Here is a 22537-nt window from a genome sequence, read left to right on the forward strand (position 1 = left end):
GACTCAGTACTGAAAGGTAACAACGTACCTCATCGCGAAGTTAAGCAACTAGTCATTCCAACAGACTTAATTCCTGCTGCCCTCCATTTAATCCACGACCCCCCTCATGCATCACACCCTGGCAAAGACAGAAGGTTACGGCAAGCACGTCTGTCATATTATTGGCCCACTATGTGAAAGGATATAGAAGCACACTGCGATGCATGTTTATCATGTGCCCGTCACAAGGGGACAACCTGTCAACCTGCTCCTATATTGAAGTACCCAGTACCATCAAAACCTTGGCAAACAGTCTCTCTCGATCTTCTGAAGCTGCCTCGTACAGAATCTGGCTTTGTTTATCTGTTAGTGGTAGTCAATCATTTCTCTAGGTTTGTTATCTTAGTTCCATTGCGTGCAAAACCTGCTAACGCAGTAGCACATGCCTTTATTAATTCAGTAATTTGCCCTTTCACAACACAAGAAGTAATTTTAACTGATAACGGGTCAGAGTTCAATAATTCAGTACTGGAAGAAGTTTGTCTTCGATACGGAATTAAGAAATGCAATATTGTGCCCCATCATCCAGCCTCGAATGGCCTAGTAGAGCCCCAGAATAGAAAGATACTGGAGAGTCGGCATCACAGATCAGACTTCCACCTGGGATGAGTGGATTCCGCAGGTAGCTGCTTCAATTAATTCATCCATCAATAAGTCAATTGGAGAAACACCATTCTTCATCATATACGGCTTTGACAAAAGATTACCTTATTCACTGTCGCAGTCCAAACCTGATCCAATCTACGACTACGATAACTATGTCCGAGTTAACCTGTCCAACTTCCAGAAAATTCATAAATATGTTCAGGATAATCGGGTCCTTACAAATGAGATGGTACGTAACCAACATGCCGCTGCCACAGATGTTGCCATCCAAGTAGGTGACTTAGCTTTTGCCCTAGATCATGACAGAGAATCAAAACTAAACAGTAAATTCTTGGGTCCCTTCCGTGTCATATCTCATAAAGGTAATAAATTCGAATTAAGAGATCTGCACAAGGCAGAGACGACATGGGTGCATGCAGATCATCTCAAACGTGCATCAAAACGCATAGTCTTGGAGGAACCATTAAGACAGACCACATCCGCACAACAAATTCCTACTCAGCCTTCTTCCTCTTCTCTAAACCTTCCTTCTGACATTACTATTCAGCCTTCCCCTACTGTTAATGACTATCGTGCCAAATTGCGTTCTGCCACTAAGTCGTTACCATCTGTATCAACATCACCTCTAAGATCACCTCATTTTATAGGAAAGATGGTGTGGGTCTATGTGCTGGCAGTACTGACTCTGGTTGGGTCTGGATCGGGTGAGGACGATGGTGCCGTACGGCCCGGGGCCTTAGTTGGCGCAGGAGGCGAGGTAATGGTGGTTAAAGATGTAGTCTCATTGCGCTACGACCTAGAGCCGCTGGCCACCGTGGCCATCGCCCTGCCTGACCTTGCACGTCAGCTAGACGACCTGTAGGGACTCCTGTCAGATATTAAAAATCGACATCCCACTGACACATTTTTGTACCCACTCTACCTACCCATCTGCTGGAAATTAGATTATATTCGTTATCAGTTCAACCATCTTCAAGATTCCTTCCCTCACCAAACGCCTGTGGGTTGCTTTCGAGTGAAACGTGGACTTTTGACCTTGGAAGAGAAATCCTCAGTGGATTATTTGGTGTAGCGACTACCCGTGAACTTTCTGGTTATAAAAAGGATTTACTTCAGTTAGCAAATGCCCTAGAGTCACAAGACAAAGTGTTACGTGTTCAACATTTTATGCTGCAACAGATGAGTCACCATTTACATGATGTTACTAGTACTTTAAATAATTTTACGATTATTCTTAAGCGTGAAGTATCAAAAACTAATATTATTTCAGAGTTGATGTATGTTAAATTACATGTTGAAAATTTGCAGGTTTCTCTGGACTCTCTTGTCTCCCAAGTTTCTAGCGTAATTCGTATTTTAGTCAATGCTGTTGATAGTCGTGTGACTCTAGATTTAGTATCTCTCTCTGACCTTCGTTCTACTTTAGAATGGGCTCACTCAACATTCGGCTTGTCTCCTATGATTCCATTTTCCTCTTTAGAACACTACTACCCAATACTAGAAGCCACATTGCTTACTAAAGATATAATTGTTCATATTCCTCTTCGTTCTTCCATCATACTCGATCTCTTTCACACCATTCCTTTTCCCTTCTGGTACAATAACTCCCTGGTACAAGCCTCTGTCTTCAGAGTACTTTCTTCTCTCCCATGATCATCTCTATATTGCTTTCCTCTCCTCAAGTGACCTCGGTAGATGTGCCCTTCTCACACCCAACTCTCGAGTTTGTGTTGCGTACCTCCTAACAATTTTTCCTGGGAGCGTTGCTCCTTGCGAATCTGCCTTAGTCCGTAACTTCTCAGTACAGCCTGTCTGTACCTTTGTTCCTGCCCCCAAAGGCCAGGTACAACATGCTCGTCTAAATCACATCCGTTATTTCTTCTTTAGTATCTCAACTCCTGTCCGTCTTATTTGTCCAGGGACCCCTGTACGTTCAGTATCCAAAGTCGGTTTATATAAGGCCCCTGATTACTGTACAGTAAAGTCTGAGTCTATAATAGCCCATGCCACACACTATCACTTCGCACTTCGCTCCCACAAGTATGACATCTTCAAACCTATTAATACTACCTTTCATCTTGCAACAGACAATCTTTCTATCACATCAGAGAACCTACGTATGTTGAACTATCTAAACAAGTCTGATTTTATTATGAGCCAGTTCTCTTCAGCTTTTAACCGCTCCTGGTCACATCCAGTCTCTGTATTTCCTCCGGTTGTCTTATGTTTTCTAGGTTTTAATGGAACTGTTTGTATCCTGTATTGTTGTCTCAAGCGAATGGACAAAAGGTTGCATGAGATCCGTGTAGCAACAAGGTTAGTGCGACAACCAAAAGACCTGGAAAATGGTAGTTCTGAGTAAAACTCATTTTGTGATTACATACATATATATTTTTCCAACATGGCCATGTACTGTAAATATATTAATCCCTTCTTACATCCAGCTTTGTGAAGTATGTAGTAATATCTCATTTATTATTATACTCCCATGTTGTCCCGGTTGACTGTATACTCAGACCACTTGCATTCTTGCCATATTATGATTTACTGTCTCACCACTGTGTCAGGAGACACACTTTTTGATGAGGGGGAAAATTGTTTGTAACCTTTTGTAAATATTATATAGTATGTAAATATAGTATGTAAGTAGTCGTAAGTAGTTGTAAGTAGAATCCAAGTAGGGCGTCACCGCCCAGTTATGTCTAAGAGCACTTATATTGTGTCTGGATTTGAATGAGTCACGACCTCTGTAGTCGCACCGCCGGTCTAGCGTGAGAAAGCCGGCGATCAGTAGCTGTCTGTAAAGACCCTCTCCCACTTCGGCGTAAATAGGCACGATGAAGCCACGATGAAAATCGTGGCCGAAGTCGGTGATGTGTCGACGATTCTGACCAAGAATCGTGGTGTCGGTGTAATACCGGCGACACCAGTACGACAAAACGCCGACACCTCGGCGGAGTATATGATATAACCGGTGACTAGTAGCCGACATATCGCCGATATGTCGGCGTAATGTGCAAGCATTATTCTAAATTCAAATTTTAACGTTTTTTTTTTTTTACGGCGATTCAACGGCGATAAAGGTACAACGGCGGCGTGCTGTCGACGATGTATCGTCGATGTGTCGGCGAATGCATCGGCGCAAGAGGCACGACGTTATTCCTCTGAGTTCGCCTACATGTCGGCGCAGTATCGGCGATATGCGCAAGATCATCATACGATACATTGGCGACTTAGACAGGACTATATATAGGTGGCCAAGTGAGACGCCTCCCATTCTAGTGCCAGAACCTATACAACATGGAACACACCCTGGACACTGTCATGGTGGGGACCCACTTCATCTCACTGCGAAAGTTTTGTGGTATCATTGTGGATGTCGTTGAAGAATACCAGCAACGAGTGAGGGATGAGTTGGAGGAGCAGGAAAAAAGGGAGGAAAGCCAGAAGAGAACACAGAAGAAGAGAAGTATATGGGTGCGTTCGTGGATACAACAGAGACCAGAATATGGCCAGTGGGAGCATCTCATCCCGGAGCTCGTCATGAATGACCAGGCATCATTCAAGAACTTCTTTCGCCTTGACAAGGACCTGTTCATGGAGATTTTGATGAGAGTGGGCCCACACATCCAGAAGAAGGATACCAACTTCAGGAAGGCCCTTGAGCCAGGCCTGCGACTTGCAATAACACTTCGCTATCTGGCCACTGGTAACGCCTTCCGTGATTTACGTTTCGGTTTCCGTGTTGCTGATAACACTATTTCAAAAATAGTATCTGAGACCTGTGAGGCAATAGTGAGCGAGTATATGGAAGAGGTCATTGCTTGCCCCTCCACACCAGAAGAATGGAAGAAAGTTGCCATAGGTTTCTCCGACAGATGGAACTTCCACCACACCATAGCTGCACTTGATGGTAAACATGTGGCCATTCGTCCCCCAGGGAAAAGTGGTTCCTACTACTTTAATTACAAGGGCTACCACTCACTTGTCCTACTAGCCCTAGTTGACAGTGATTACAAGTTTCTGTATGTGGATGTGGGAGCCAATGGTGCCAACAGCGACGGACACATCTTCAATCACACCGAATTGAAGCATGGCGTGAAACCAACGCAATTGGATTACCTAACCCAGAACTGCTAGAAGGAGGAGATCGACCAGTGCCTTACTTCATCATCGGAGATGACGCCTTTGCCCTAAACTACTACCTACTGAAACCTTATCCTCGTCGAGCCATGACCTTGGAAGAACGCATCTTTAATTACAGACTGTCCCGGGCCAGACGAGTGGTGGAGAACGCCTTTGGGCTATTGGCCAACAAGTAAGTAATGTTAAATGTTAGCTACACGTGTGCCTTAAAAGAGTAACCATTTTATTGGTATTATTTATTGTATATATATATATATATATATATATATATATATATATATATGTCATTCGATACATCTTTGTCCGTTTAGGGCAACCGTGTGTTTTCATAAGTGAACATTCCAGTAATGGTAGCTGGTAGATGGTGTAGTGTTTATTAATTTTATACTTGGCAGGTTTCCAGTTCTAAATTAATATATGGCTTTTTAAAACCAACAGAATATCCAAATACTTACAGGGGTGCAGGTAGGGGGAGCCCTGTCTGCTGCCACTTTGTACACGTCTGAAATAATTTATGTATTTTGTTTTTAACACTTTTGCCCTTTCCCTTATTTATTTCTACAGACTGCGGGTGTTGCTGTCGACCATGCTCATGAAGCCTGAGAGGGTGGAGGCTGCTGTAATGGCTTGCTGCTGCCTTCACAACCTAATAAGAATAAGGAGGCCCTGGAAGCAATACCAGCAGCAGATGTAGAGGACCCTCAGACCCACGAGGTAACAGCAGGTGCCTGGAGGAGTGAGGACTCTATGCGGGCCCTGGATCAGGACAATAACGAGCGGGGTCCCATGGTAGCAAGGAACCTGAGAGACTACCTGAAGGCGTACTACAACTCACCACTTGGAGCAGTCCCCTGGCAAGACATGTACGCCTAAACATAACTATGAGATGTATTTAATGAATATGTGAATAGGTGTATGAATAGATTTGTTATCTATAATATTCCATTTATCATTTACATATCAATATAACATGTTCGTATGCTCTTGTTTTGATGTAAATAAATTAACACACACCGTCAACACCTGTTGTTTTCTTGCCTTTCTTGTAAAAGAAGTATATGTTACCAATTGTTTGCATGCTTTGTAAAAAAGAATATATATATATATATATATATATATATATATATATATGTGTGTGTGTGTGTGTGTGTGTGTGTGTGTGTGTGTGTGTGTGTGTGTGTGTGTGTGTGTGTGTGTGTGTGTGTCGTATGTGTGAAGGGATCTGTAGTGGCGAAACAAATTTCTATACGTGTTGGAATAAGCAACTTTTGGCTAACTTAAAAGAAAAGGATAAAAGTCCTTTAAGAAACACTAGAGGCAGATGCAAATAACCATTGCCATAGGTTATTGTGGATAAAAATACTTGGTCCATGGGAGCATGACATACACACATAGAAGCAGAGATAATAATAATGAATAACACACATGGAAGGAATAATATCTGCGCTGTCATAAAAGTGGGAGCGAGGAGGAGGAGGAAGGAGGAAGAAGAGGAGGAGGAGGAGGGGAAGAAAGAGAAGGAGGAGGAAGTGAAGAAGGAGGAAGAGGGATCATCTCTCTCCCTCTCTCTCTGGGGGTTTCTCTACCTCTCCCCCCCCCCCACCTCTCATAAAAGAAGAAGGAAGCGAATAGGAGAAAGTCATTCAAGCATTCTCTAGGCGTGAGTGGGGGTGCTAATCTCCATTCTTATTAATAGCCTCACTCACGACAGATAGACATCTATGGTAGAAAAATAACTATCCCTGGCAAGTTAGAGTTTGGTAAATTTTATTAAATATTTTATATTCATGATTTACCACTCTGGTTTCGTATATCTTACCAAAGATTTTGCATTACGTATAAAAGACACTAAAACTTTCACATACACCTTTAAATACGTTTTATTTCCATGAGTTTCCATTATATATTATCACTCTATTGCATTTATCCATTACATGAACAGTATTATGAACAGATAGTGTAGATATAAAATGTAAATAGTATGTTTTCTTAATGGAATTCCATACTAAGAGGAAAATAAATTCGTTGATGTGCACTTTACCAGAATGATGAAATAAACTTAATACTAAACCTAAATGACATTTACCGAGGTGTCGATGACCTAGGTGTGGGTGTTGACACCTCAGCAGGTGGGTCTGGTGGCGTGTTAACCATGGACGTGAAACTCGTGTTGCTGAGGCTAAGGGACGATGGGAAGACAGGAATGGGTTGTTGCTGTTGTGCTTGTTGCTGGTGTGGCATGCAGTAAATGGGGTATGGTTGGTACCCCATGACAGGTGATGCTCGTTGCCTAGTTTCAGAGGCTGGTGTGTGATGTAGGGGTGGTCCTGCTGGTTGTGCTGTTGCGCTGGTGCTCGGTTGCTGCTGCTTCCTGGCTTTCCCTCTCTTGACCAGATCCTGCACCTCAACAATGAACCAGTTCACTGTTGCAGTGTCCCATTCGCCCATGAATCCCTTAATATTCTGCAGAAACCCATTGACCTTCAGCTCGGATGCCCCTGACCCTTGTGTGTTTGCCGTAACACGAGAGACGACCTGTAATGCAAGAAATAAATATTTGAAAATAAAGGGAAAAAAGAAATATTTGGAAAAAAGGTCCTGACACGTATTAATGAAATAATTTTCAGAGCAATCACTTGGCATGTACTGCACAACACTAAACTCTTGGCTGGGCTGTGCATGAAACATACATAAAAAGAATGTTATTAGGTTATGTTCCTTATTCTCATTTTAACAATTAAAAAAAAACCCTCTTACCTCCTCTATAAGTTCCCATGTACTTGTATTAGAAGCTCCCACACAGGAACCAGAGCGCGTGGAGACGGCAGGTGATTGCTGTGTGATGGGGCGGTCTACCAGGGCGACTGGGGAAAGGGAGTCACGGCGAGGTACAGGTGAGCTGTCCTCTGATAGCTTGTAAGATCCTGAAGTGGAAGCCTGTGGAGTGTCCTCGGGTACAGTCACCAATGGCCATGTCTTTACACAAGTAAAAATCAGAACAGGTTATTATTAATAAATTGGCCACATACCATATGTTAGGCTTAAAGAGGTCACACATTCCAAAAATTCCTTTGCCGCGGCCAGAAAAGGGAAGGGCATTGACCTTGACGGGAGATTACCGAGGGGCGGAGAGAGGCCAGGTCATACTTCCACCCTTTGTCTATACCAAGGCAAACCAGGGCATATCCATGTATCTTTGTAGTAGCCTATCAGGCTTACATGATGGTAGAAGAAAGTTGTTACATCGTTATTATATCTCAAAAATATACGGATATGTGCATACCGGTACATTGTTGAAATATATATGTCGATATGAAATATAACTAATGTACATTTTAGGCTAAATGTAGTTAATTTTAAAAAATCAGATTGTTTCCAATACCTAACTTGTAATATAAGGATAGGGACTGAGCAGACCTAGATATAGGAATGACCTTGGTACTGACATACACTAAGGTGGAACACCTGACTTAATCCCTCCCTCCCTCCCTCTCTCTCTCTCTCTCTCTATCTATCGATCGATCTATCTATGGATAGATAGAAAGGTATATATATATATATATATATATATATATATATATATATATATATATATATATATATATATATATGTATGTATGTATGTATATATATATATATATGTATGTATGTATGTATATATATATATATATATATATATATATATATATATATAGATATATATATATATATATAGATAGATAGATACATAGACAGATAGATATTGGAGGCCTGGATCCGGCCCTGTTCGCCGTCATAAAAAAGAAAATGAAAAAATCACAATCTTCATGATAACCAAAGAAATGCTCCTTATGTTGCTCTGTCGCCCAGGGCATCTAATGATATGTTTTTCTAGAAACCCGAAGGATGTGTATATCCACCTGTCCCTGTTGCTCATGTTGTCCACAATAGGGGCCTGTCCAGACTTGGTGTTAGCGAGGGGACCATACCGTGTGTGCATTGATGCCAACCAGGTTTGAAGTTGGGGAACTGCAGAGGATACATAATAAAAATCAATGGGTTGTATTGGGTGGACAACTGCCAAACACAATATAGCACCGACTGCAACACCGTGGCAAGAAATTTAAATAACTAAAATGCATATAATGATCATGTATACTGGAGGTCTTAAAACAATGACCAGTAAGTGAAACTACAAGAACGTGTGTGGAAGTGAAATAGGTCAAACTCACCTGTTAATCCTACTTCTGTTGCCTTCTTCTCCATGGTCCGTCCCTTCTTCAGCTGATTGCAGTAATCCCTGCGTTTCTTGTCGTATAAGAAATCATGAGCCTGGTACCACTCTGCAATTTCAGTTTCCTGCCTCCGTGTGAGGCTTTCGGCGCCCCTCCTGCCCCTCTTCCTCTTTCCTCCTCCTAGGACCTGGCTGGTCTCCTCGTCAGAATCTACAGATGTGGGCTCGTTGTCATCCTCCTGCTGTGATGTTCCCTGTGGGGGCTGTGGTGGGGGCATTATCTCTTGACTCTCCAATATGTCTTGGGTGTCATTTTCGCTACTAATGTCCTCAGATGCCATGATGACATGGGCGTTGGACACGTGGGGCAGAAGGAGGGCGTTGGACGTAGAAACATGGGCACTTTGGGCTGAGAGAACATGTGGTTGTACCGGCGACACTGGGAAAACTGACTGCAACATAGCGGCGCCCTGCAGCAGGAAATCTTGGTGGATGAGTTGCCAATACGGAATAAATCGCACGCACCTCGCAGAGAAAACGCCGAGGCCATCACAGGTGCCTCGCCATCATCGGCGTATTTAAGGCGATTAATCGACAGTTCCTCCGTGAAATGTTGACGATATATCACCGACATTCATAAAATGAAATATTACTGTTGCACAACCCGGTACGTATCGTATGGTTTATGTAGGCTATGTCGTATTAACCTCACCGATGCATCGCTGATACATTGCCGAAGCTTCGCCGTATGACCTTACAACATCTCAACGGTTTTTTTCACCACGAACGCCTCGCCGATGTCGGCGATCATACACGGTTTATACGCCGGGTAATCGCCGACGTCGCCGAGGCGTCGCCTTGTTGTCAACGACTAGTCTGCTAAATTTTACAAAATCGTGGAGGGCCACGACGTTTTCATGCAGCATGAAAACGTCGTGGCCCACCACGACAAATTTCCACCTTGTGCGACGTATCGACGACATGCCACAAATGGACAAGATTTTGATCACGAATACCCACGATTAGGGATTTTTGACACATCGTGACTTTATCTTCCACACCTTCGCCGAAGTGGGAGAGGGCCTTAAGGGTCTGGGGTTGGACACGAATGCTGTCCTCTGTTGTTTGTACGAAGATTCAAGACGGTGTTTAATATATTGTCAGAAAACTAATTCCTACATTTTGTCTTCACCTACGTCTGGCGTCAAGGGGCATTGACAGCATTAACAAATATAGTGGTAAGGAAAAGGTGCCTGGGAAATTCCTTGACCAATTAGAATACATTCTTTTTGGAAAGCTAAGCTTTTGATTCCCGTCATGGTAATTCCTCGCGTCAATTTATTAAAATTAATGTTTTGTTGTGTGGGGGTGTCACCTGGAGCACTACATCTGATACAACAAACACCACTGCATCGTGTCCTGCCATAGCCGGGACGTGGAACTGAACACGCAGCACACACACACACACACACACACACACACACACACACACACACACACACACACACACACACACACACACACACACACAAAGTCCACTTATGCATGCACGCACCCGTGGGCGGGCGTGTTTAGTCAGAAGAACAAACACATGCCCTGTAAAATATGACTTTGCACACTCAGCAGTCATATGATACAAGCTCACCCTTATCAAAGGCACATTGGAGGCGGCAGGTCAGGAGACTGTGGTTGCCCAAACTAAAGTCTAACAAGTGGGACTACAGTACACTATAACTCTTACCTTTTGCCTAAACAAACATCTCTAGCACTGCAGTAAGAACCATCACAACCTCCATCAAAACACCCACTTCATCAGCCACAATTCTATTCTCCTTCACAATCATTACCACCACAACAGCAATCAATACCACAACAGCTAGTATCACCACAGCAACCATTACCAACGACACACTCATCATCAACACAAAATCCATCACCAAAACGGCAAAAACAAGACCAACCATCATAACATTAAGAAGATGATACAAATTAGTATCAGAGGCTCAGAAGGTTGTTTAGCAATTGATGTTTAAGTCCATAAGGGTGGAGGAATTTGAGAGTGAATGAAAGGAAAAAGCATGGAAGTGAGAGGAAGAGGGAAACAGAGCACAAGGATATGAAAGTAAGTGTAACTGGGGAAGATGTGGAGGACGTGGATTGCTTTAGGTATGTCGGGATGGAGAGAGCAGAAAAAGGAACTCATGGATATGATGTAAGCCATAGGGTGGAAGAATGGGCAAAACTGTTAGGGACCTTGAGATGTTTGCGCAAGGAGAAACATTGCGTTTGTTCTCATGGGCATATAAGAAGGCATGCTGTTGCCAACTAAGCTGTAATGAATGTCATGAATGGGATCTCGGTGTTACTGTATGGACGTGAAAACAATTAAGTTTTGGAAAAGAAGTTCTATATGTCTTTATGTTGGGTGAAATGGCTGCCGAGTGAGAATGACACTGAAAGAATGGTGTGGATGTAGATTCAGTGCAGTGAAAAGGGCTGACAGCTTTATGGAGAATGGCGAAGTGAAACTGAAAAAGACAATATACAGATCCGAAGCAGTAGGTGTGAGAGCAATATAGAGGGCAAGAAAGAGATGGAAGGAATAGTGCGCAAAGGGCGAAATGAGTGAATGGAACAGAGCAATAATGACGAGACAGTATTTGGAAAATTACCCCTGTCAATCAGGCATAACAAGCAACAATTGCAGTGATCACGGTAATCCATCAAGTTATTAGGGGGTTATCATCCTGGATGAAACGTAGGTATACGTGAATGAGACTGCTTTCTCATGCAGCCGAGCACGACCACGTAACAGCCACAGCAACACACACACACACACACACACACACACACACACACACACACACACAAACCATCGCCAAAGCCTCCCTCCTCTATCTTCTTTGCTCTTGTTCCTTTTTCACTCCTTCTTCACGAACCAGCACCGAGACACGCCTTTTGTAAATCCTAGCACCAGCAACTGTAAAATCGCTATAATCTTAATCCCAAAATAACCCCACTCCAAACACCGTCATTTCACTAGAGAACAAAAGTCGGGCTATTACCAAATTGTCTCCATACTGCGAGTTACGAAGGATGCCTCCGCCAGAATTTTATCGTTGTTTTAATCAATAATTATGAGGCAAAGCTTCCCCAATCACGATAATAAGGGCTTCGGGAGGGAAGAAGGAAAGCGGTGAGTAAGGGAAGACGGAGAACCTTGTAGGAAAAGAGGGACGAAAAAGGGGTGAAGAAAGGAGATGACGGGATGGAAAGAAAGGAATCGATGGGATGAGGATGAAAGGAGTGGAGGCACGAATAATAGAAGAGGTTTAGGAAGGTCAGTGAAACATCCTAGACAAACAAGTCTGGAGGCAAAACAGGTGATTCATTTCTCGCATTGTTATTATATATTTTTTTCTTTTTACGAAAGATGGTTGAGGGAGACGAAAGAACCCTCAAAATGAGACAGGAACAGTAAGAGGGAGCGAAAATGATAAAATGATACACCCAGTTGCAAGACGTCTGATTTTTTTTTTTTTTTTTTTGTGGTTGCATTATATTCTTGTGAAGGTGAGTAGTGCCCTCAGGTGGTCGACAGGCCAGGTTAACGAGGACAGGGACTGGAGGAGAAGATGGAATGAGAGAGGGGAATAATGAAATTAAAATTAGTGGAAAGGTCAGGAGAGGAATCGGACAGAGAGAGGAAATATTAGGAAAATTGGGTGTGTTATATGGGAGAAAGAAGAGAAAGAATGAGATAAAGGCTGAAGGAATCAGGATTTAAGAGAAAAAGGAGAGAGCGACGGAGACGAAGATAATGGGGAAAGGATGAGGAAAAAAAAAAGGAAGGGAAGAGAGAAAAGAAATTTAGGAAGGGGGGGAGAGATAAAATAAATAATGATGGAAATATTACAATGGAAGATGGAGATGGGAATGGATGGAGGGGTGAGGGGAAGAGAAAATGAAGGGGATGAGGAAACGGGGGGAAATGCTGACAGGAAAATGGAAAGAGAGATGAGGAAGACGAGGAAGACGTGGAAAAGATGGTACGGGAGGGAAAGAAGAAAGAATGAAAAAGAAAGAGGAGAGATGCGGTGTAGAAAGGGAGAGACGAGGCAGTAGGAAAGTGTGGGGAGAGGAAGGGAAGGAAAAGAAACGGGAGAAGACAGAAGGGAAGACGTAAGGGAAGGAAGAGGAAGGAAGGAATGGGATGGGATGGGAAGATGAGGGTGAGGGAGGGGATATAGTAATGGAGATGAGACACAAACACACAAACAGACGACACTATATAAGGACGCGAAAAAAAAAGATAATATCACACACACACACACACACACACACACACACACACACACACACACACACACACACACACACACACACACACTAACAAATGTACACCCCACAAAAATGGGACTTTGCATACTCAGCACAAACAGTCCAGTCAGACTATACACGTTCATTCGTATCAAAAGCGTGCAAGAGGTGGGTACTCAGTCTGGCTGCAAAGAAATGTGATTATCATAATGACTCAGCTCTGCCTTTTTGCTTTTAGAAACATATGTAGCACTGTAATAAGAACAATTACAACCATCGCCAATACATCCAAAATATCAGCTATCATACCATCATAATCCACCAGTATCATCATCCTCCACTAATAAAATCATAACGACCACAATAACAATCAATACCACAACAACAGTTATCATCGCAACAACAATTATCATCGCAACAACAACTATTACCGAAACAAAATACGTCACCACTATAACAACCACAAGACCAACCGTCACAGCACTAACAAGATGATAAAACTTTGATCTAAGACTCAGAAAATAAAGTTCAGCACATGATTTTTAAGTGTGTAAGAGTAGGGGAATTTGACAGTACACGAGAGGAAAAGACTTGAAATGAGACGACGTAAGGAAACAGAGCACAGATATATGGAGGTAAGTCTAACTGGGGATGATGCGAAGGATCTGGAAAGTTTTCGGTATGTCGGGATGGACAGAGCAGGAATAGGAACTCATGAATATGACGGAGGTCATAAGATGAAAGATATGGCAGAAATATTAGAGAGCTTGAGAAGGAGAGAAAAGCTTCTGTTCTTATGGGTTTGTAAGAAGTCATACTGTTGGCAGTTATACTGCAATGAATGCCAGGAATGGGATCTCTGTGTTATGGACTGGAACATGGTTACATTTGGAAAAGAAGTGCTTTATGTCTTTATGCTGAGTGAAATGGCAGGTGAGTAAGAAATGGCACAATAAGAATGGTGTGAATATAGATGTAATGCCATGGCAGGGCTGACAAAGGTGAGTAGTCATGGGATCGGTGCGGCCATAGAGAGGCAAGGGTGAAGTGAAATTAATAACAGATAATATACAGATCAGAGCCACTGGGTGTGAAAGCATGTGAGAGGGCAGGAAAGAGTTTTCAGAATACAGTGTAAAATGGCGAAATGTGTGAATGGAACAGAGCAAAAACGAGAGGGCAATAGTTGGAAAATTGCCCCTATCAGTCGGGCAACAAGCAACAAGTGCAGTGAAATGCAGTGTTCAGGGTAACCCCTCGAATAACAAGAGGGGCTTCATTGTGGTAAACACACACACACACACACACACACACACACACACACACACACACACACACACACACACACACACACACGTGTGGCGCAGTTGACTGAGCACTCAACTCCCAGTCCAAGTGACCCGAGTTCGAGCCCCGCTCAGACCGCACTAAAATGTGTGGATGAGGTGAGCTCTCACCCAAGGTCAATTCTCTTGACCTTGCTCTCAGGGCGCGCTGTGGCTGAAAACCTATAAGGGTTTGAATCTCAGAGGGGTAAAGATTAGGTGGTCTGTCCCCTTGTGCCTAAGCCTCACTCCAGCCTCGGTGAGGCTTAGTAGTGTGTCGGCGCTCCTCAGGAGCAGTCAGGGTCAACCTATTGACCTTCTTAGGTAAGGATACTAGATTAAGAACCTGTGTATTTTCAGCCACTGGCTGCCATGAACAAATAAACCAAGAATAATAATAATAATAATAATAATTATTATTATTATTATCACACACACACACACCAAAGCCTCCCTCTTCCCTCCTCTTTGTCCTTCTCCCTCTTCCCTCTTTCCCCATGTACTACCGCCCCGACAGGCCTTTTGTAAACTCTACCACCACCAACTGTAAAATCAATATAATCTTCTTCCCTCAATTCCCATTTTCTCTGCACCGCCATTTGCACTGGAGAACAAAAGATTGACTATTTCCAAGGTGACTCAATAATGCGGAGTTGTAAAGGGTGCATAATCCATTATTTTACCACTGTTTAAATCAACAATTATAAGGCAAAGCTTCCTCTGTCACGAAGGAAGGGTATCGGGTGGGAAGGAGCAAGGTAATGAGAACCACAGGGAAAGGGGGATGAATTGCGGGAGGAGAAAGTAGATAAAAGCCTAGTAAGAAAGGAGGAGCGGAGACACAAATGACATAAAAGGTAAGGGAAGGTCAGTGAAATAGTCTATACTACCAACTATGAGGTAGAGTAATCCATTTTTTCATACTTTTGATACATTTCTTCAGGAAAATGGGTTGAAGGACACGAGGGAATATACAGAAGTGAGGCAGGAACAATAAGAAAAGAACCAGAAAAATAAAATGGTACCTCCCGTGGCAAAACTTGAGAGTTCTTCTTGGTGGTTGCATTATATTTCTTGTGAGGGTGGTAGTGCCCTCAGGTGGCCGACAGGTGGGATTAACGAGGACAGAGGCTGAGGCGATCTTACGAGAGGGAGGGGGGAGGAGAGAGAGGGGACAATGAAGAAATGAGAGAGGAGGGAATAATGAAGCAAAAATGAGTGGGAAAGGCAGGGGAAAACGGGGAGAGGAGATGAAGAGGAAATACTGGGAGAAACAGGTGAGTTACATGAGGGAAAGAAGAGTCAAATGAGGGACCACGTGAAGGAATGAGGATAAGGGGAAAAAAGCAAAGAATAAGTGGAAAACAATGGGAGAGGGGTTAGGAATTAGGAAAGGAAGGGATGCGGAAAAAAAAAAAACAAATGGAAAGAGAAAGAAAAAAAAAGAGAGAAATGGAACTACAACAATGAGATGGGGAAAAGGAAACGGACGAAAGTATAAAGGGAAGAAAACAATAGGGGTGAGGAAATGAGGGTACATGCTGAGAGGAAAATGGAAAGAGAGATGAAGACGATTAAGATGACGTGGAAATGAGGGTACGGGAGAGAAAGAAGGAATGATGAAAGGGAATGAGGGGAGATGAGGCGAAAAGAAGGAGGAATAAGGCAAAAGGAAGGCGTGGGAAGATGAAGGAGAGGAAAAGAAACGGGATAAGACAGACGGAAAGGCACTAGGGAATGGTGAGGCAGGAAGGAATAGGATGGGTTGGAAAGATGAGGGTGAGGAAGAAGGTATTATAAGAAGGGTGATGACACACACACACACACACACACACACAGAAAGAGTGAGAGAGAGAGAGAGAGAGAGAGAGAGAGAGAGAGAGAGAGAGAGAGAGAGAGAGAGAGAGTAGGATATAGCTACAACCTTTTAAAAATGGGATGGCCAAGGGTTGGCCAGTTCCATGAACACACCATCTTGACATAGCCTACTCAAAAATACCATATTCTGATAAGTGTTCTTACAAAACAAAAATAATGGATAAATATATAAGTATTCTCCTAATCACTAACTTCATTATTTTTCCTTTTCAGGTTTATGTCCTTCTTTCGCACATTCCAAAAAAACTTCAATGTCACTTTTTCTCTACTGGATGGTGTTCCTTCTCACTTTTTCCTTCCGGTTTAGACTGGAGGGTTTGGTGGGAGTGAGAGAGCCTTCCTCTTGGCTATCCTTATTTTATTCTATTGTTTCGTCATACTTTTGTTGGGGCTGGCTACCATGGGCCAGCTAACCTACTGCAGTTAGCCTCTCTTCTTATGTTCTTAATTTCCATATAATCACTACAAGAAGGGAACTGATACAGTGAGACATAGCGTCTCCTACTGTCCCAGAATACAGCCAAACACTAACATTTCCACGTCAATGCCATAATAATATCAAACAAGAACATCATTATTTTGATAATAGTGTCCTTAATTCCCCAATAACCACTGTAAGGAGGAAGGTGGTATGGTGAGGTTAGGGTTTCCTACTGACCTTCAGTTTATCCAAACATTAAAATACTGTCTGTGTCACATACGAACACCATACCAGATCACCATACTTTAAGAATTCAGTCAGTAATATCTATATGATCAATACAGGTAAGGAGGTAGTGAGGTGTGGCTAGGTTCTCCTACTGAATCTAAATTCAACACAATATTAACAATTCACTTATACCACACACTAGCACCATAAAAGAACAATTATTCCCATCTAACCATAAAAGCTGAGAGAAGTAGAATGGTGAGGCTAGGGTGTGCTACTGATACTCAGTACAACCAAACTGATATCTGACATGCACCACAAATAACACCATACCAAACGCCATTTTTTGAAAACAATTCCTTAATTTCTAAATAACCGCTATACTGTAAGTAGGGAGGCCGTATGGTGAGGCTAGTCTCTAATACTGACCATCAACGCAACCAAACACTAACGTCTCAAGTACCCCTGATACTAACAGCATACCGGAAGAGCATATTTTAGAAAGAACATAATTTAGAAATAGCGTCCAGAATTAACAAGATATTAGAGCACATTAATATGGTGAAGCTAGGGTCTCCTACTGACCCCAAGTTTAACCAAGCACCAAAATCTCACGTATAATTCTCATATAAACACTCTACAGTAGTTATGAAGAGGGCACGGTGAGACTAAGGTTTCCTTCTGACTCTCAGTAAAAACCAACACCAACATCTAACATTCAACACATTCTGTTTATCGGAACACCATCTTTAACAACTAATGTCCTCAATTCCCATGAGACCAAGAAAGCTAGGGAGATGGTATGGTGAGGCTAGGATTTTCTACTGTTTCTCAACACAAGCAGACGCTTAAATCTTACGTACACCGCATACTAACACCATACCAGAACACCAGATTCTGAAAATAATGTCCTTAATAACCATTTAACCACCAGTGATAATGAAGCGGTATGGTTCTCCTTCAGACCCCCAGTAAAACAAGACAAAATCTCTCCTACACCACATGCTAACACCATACCAGAACACCATATATTGTATCAGTTAACCACTGAAGGTAGGGAGATGGTACGGTGAGGCAACGAAATCCTGCTGTCCTTCGACATAATCAAACGCTAACTTCAACTTGCACCATAATGTAACACCCTATCATATTTCGAAAATAGTGTCTTAAATTCCTATATAACCACTGAAGGTACGATGGTGGTATGGTGAGGCTAGAATTTCCTACTGACCCTTAGTAAAACCACACCCAAAAATCTGACGTACACCACATACTAACACCGTACAACAACATATTTGAAGAAAGAGTCCTTATTTCTCATATTATCAGTATAGGTAAGCAGATGATATGATAATGTAAGCATCTCCTACACACTGTAAATAAAACCATATTCGTGCATCTCATTTACACCAAATACATCATACCAGAACACCATATTTTGAGAACAGTATCCTTGATTGCCATAGAAAACCAGAGTTAGGAATGTAGTTTGGTGAGCTTAGGGTCTGCAAATGATACTAGAATATAATCAACACAAACGTATGTTTGTGCAGGGAGATAGGTTTTAATTGCAGCCTTGAAAGGTATTGCAAAGTTAATGGAATATATTTCAAAGACAGCTGGGACCGGTTTAATGGACGGAGTGTCATGTATAGTTGGGATGGGAGTCATCTTAGTAGGCAGGGAGTTACTGTTTTAGCCAGAATCATGGACATGGAGTCTTTTATTTTTTTCCCCCTAGACGTTGAGAGTTGGATGTACAGGAAGTTGTAACAACTCCACTCAGAATACATTACCATCAGGTTTGGATGGATGCATCGAGACTTGCAAAAATGAGAAGAGCAGTTTAGCTATTAACGTAGATCATCCAGTCAGTCACCTCGAAATGAGCAGGCGATGATAGACGACAGAACAACCTATGATATAGGAGCGATAAGTCATAGTTCAAAAATTTTTTATATTAGTAAAGAGTTGCCAAGTTATCAACAAAATTTATCTACCTACCTATTTATTGCCAGACGCCATAATCGGTACGAGATGGCCACAAACAAATCGCCTCCACGTCGCCCTGTCCCTACCATTTCATTGCCCTGCTCCCAACTCACACTCCCCTCTCTCATATACCTCTACACTCCATCCCTCCATCTCATCCTCGGCCTCTCCCTCCCTCTTCCCCCCTCCACCTCACTCACATACACTCCGCTCGTCAGTCTCTCACCCTCCATCCTCTCCACATGGCCAAATCACCTCAGTGTGTTCCTCATAACGCTTCCTATCACATCCACATCCACACCACAACGCTTCTTTATATCCTCATTTGTCAGCCTGTCTCTCCATGTGACTCCACAGGTTCCTCTTAAATAACTCATTTCCACTGCTCTCACTCTTGACATGTGTCCTTCCAATAACGTCCAAGCGTCACTTCCATACGTTATAACTGGTATCACAATACTGTCATGTAGTAAATTTTTCACTTCCATGCACACTTCCCTGTTTCTTGTCACTGCTTTCAAGGAACCAGCAACCTTTCTTCTTTGCTATACCCTTTCAAGCACTTCACCCTCCAAACTTCCATCCTTACTCATCACAGGAGCCAAGTACTTAAACGTACTCACATTTTCCATTTACTCCTCATCCAACCTCACTGTACATTCACTGACTTCACCAGTCTCAAAGACCATCACGTTGCTCTTCACTACATTCACCTTTAGATTCCGTTTCTTACACACTCTCCCATACTCATCCACGAAGCCTTGCAGCTCCTCTTTGTCTTCACTTAACAATACAGTATCATCTGCAAACAACAGTACAGGGAGTTTTCAAACACTACCCTCTCTCATCATGGCCACTCCAACATCCACTGCCCTACCTTGTATCTCTTTAATTACTCCGTCCATGTACAGATTGAACAAGCATGGAGACATGACATCCCTGTTTCAACTTAACCTTCAAAAAGAAAAAATTCACTCAGTTCACTATTTACATGCACTGCAGCCTTAGCACCATCATATATACTCTTCACAGCATTCAACAATTTCCCAGCTACTCTATATATTGCTAATACTTTCCACAATCTTTGTCTATCCACCGTGTCATATGCTTTCTCCAAATCCATGAAGCCCGCATACAACTTCTTTCCCTTCTCTAGAAACTTTTTAACTAAAGAACTAAGAATCAATATCTGATTTACACAACCTCCTTCCTTCCTAAAGCCTCCCTGTTTTTCACCAGCTAATTCCTCTAACTCTGTCATTAAGCATCCACCATACACTTTTCCTATTACACTAAGAAGACAAATGCCCCTGTGATTACCACACACTTCTTTTTCCCCTTTTCCTTTGTGCAAGGGAAAAATTATACCTGACTTCCAATCCTCCAGGACTCTACCTTCCTCCCAGGCCAATCTGGACATCTTCCGCATCCATTCTACTACTAACTCTGCCCCGTGCTTCAGCATTTCACCACACACTTCATCAATTCCTGGGTATTTCCCCAATTTGACTTTCTTCATTGTTTCCACAACTTCTATCCTACTGATTTCTTCCTGTCTTCTCACCTCCCTCCTTCTCCCAGCCATTCCCCAGCCACTTATACTCACATTACTTCGATTCTCTATGTTCAATGATTCCTTAAAGTGTTCTCTCCATCTGCTCACATTTTCTCCCTTCTCCATTAGCAGTCTACCATTTTTATCTCTCACTCCCCTACTAACTTCACTGCCACCCTGTCTTACTCTATTCACCTCTTTCCAGAACATTTTCTTACAGTCCCTCCACTTTACACTCAAATTCCTTCCAAATTCCTCATCCATTCTCTTCTTACTCACTCTTAAAAATCTTTTCATCTCTCTCTTCCTTTCAATATATCACTCTCTCTTCCGCCTCTCAACTTCTTCCACGCCCCTATTTCTCATCCATTCATTGTATGCTTTCTTCTTTTGTGCCACTGCCTGTCTCACCTCTTCATTCCACCATGCTGTTCCTTGCACCCCCTTCCATCTTCTCTTTACCCCACACACCACATTACATGCTGCACATATTTCTTCTGTAAATATCTTGCACACATCTTCCACGTCCCCCATCTGCTCCAACTCATCTTTATCCAATCGTTCCTCCACTTCTCTCTTATAATCTGCCATTTTCTCATCCTCTTGTAACCTTTCCACTTTCCTTGCAACTACTCCATCCTCCCATCCTTCTCTTTCTCCATCTTACTTGGATCCTAATTCTGGCCACCACCAAGTAGTGGTCAGAAAGTCCACTCCCCCAACCTCTATAGGCTCTTACATCCAGTACACATCTTCGCGTCCTTTCATCCACACGCACATAATCAATCATTGCCCTCCTTTCATTCAGTTCACCACCCACCCTTCTCATTACTCACCATGTATACCTGAGGATCATTCTGTGCCTGAAGAGGGTATTGGCTATCACCAACCCCTTCCCGGCACAAATGTCCACTAACGCACTGCCATTCTCATCTATCTCAGCATGCACACCCCACTCACCAACTATTCCATCCACCTTCACATTCCCTACTTTACCATTCATATCACCAATCAAAAACACTCTCTCATTCCTTCCAAATTTTTCCATGCACACTTCCACATTTGTCCAGAACTCTTTTCTCACTCTGCTTGCACAATCTTGCATTGGCACATACATGCACGCAATCGCCCACATTTGTATTCCAACTTTTAATCTTACCTACACAATCCTTGAGCCAACTGATCCATACTCTCTTATGTTCTTCTTCCATCTTTTACTCATGCAATACACACTTCTTCTTTTGCCCTCTCCATTCTCACCTAGTCCTGTACATATCCCCCTCCATACTCCCATTCTCTCACACTCTCTCCTCCCCATTTAGTTTGAGTTACTCCACATACATCCACTTTCGCACCCTCAAGCACCTGGACAATCTCTCTCTCTTTCACCTCATCATTCGCACCCCTTACATTCCACATCACTATCCGTACCATGTCATTTGTCTGGTCCTTGGTCGTCATCTTTTGGTTAGTAATTGTCTGAGGTTTCTTGTTCGTCTTTTTTGTAAGCTGTTTTCCAGGGAGGGGCACTAACCCTCTGCCTACGCTCTTAGTCGCCTCATATGACAAGCAGGGTTACTGGGGGAATATTCTTGAACACCCCCCTACCCCAGGGGGGGTAGAGGTATAACTACTCGTAATAATCTGAAAGTGTACTACACACACAGCTGGAGTTTACATAATAAAATGGACGAACTGGGGGCTCCAAATTGTACGGAGAAAATAGACATTGCCGTTATAAGTGAAACTTGGATGAATACAATCACTAGAGAAATTTTAGCAGAATATCAGATAAAGAGCTATAACGTTGTGTC

General features: G+C 42.7%; 1 protein-coding gene across 1 annotated transcript; it reads left to right on the top strand.

Moving 5' to 3' along the window:
• Positions 1 to 3945: 3945 nt before the first annotated feature.
• Positions 3946 to 4785, top strand: LOC145403272 (uncharacterized). Its single transcript, XM_080275087.1, has one exon. The coding sequence runs from the start codon at positions 3946 to 3948 to the stop codon at positions 4783 to 4785; it is 840 nt and encodes a 279-aa protein (XP_080131213.1).
• Positions 4786 to 22537: the final 17752 nt, after the last annotated feature.

Source organism: Coenobita brevimanus, chromosome 60, assembly GCF_032717465.1.
Source record: "Coenobita brevimanus isolate Jiangsu-jjx chromosome 60, ASM3271746v2, whole genome shotgun sequence".
NCBI lineage: Eukaryota > Metazoa > Arthropoda > Malacostraca > Decapoda > Coenobitidae > Coenobita > Coenobita brevimanus.

Excerpts from the sequence above, each read along its gene's own strand:
- LOC145403272 (XM_080275087.1), top strand. The coding sequence starts at position 3,946 with ATGGAACACACCCTGGACACTGTCATGGTGGGGACCCACTTCATCTCA.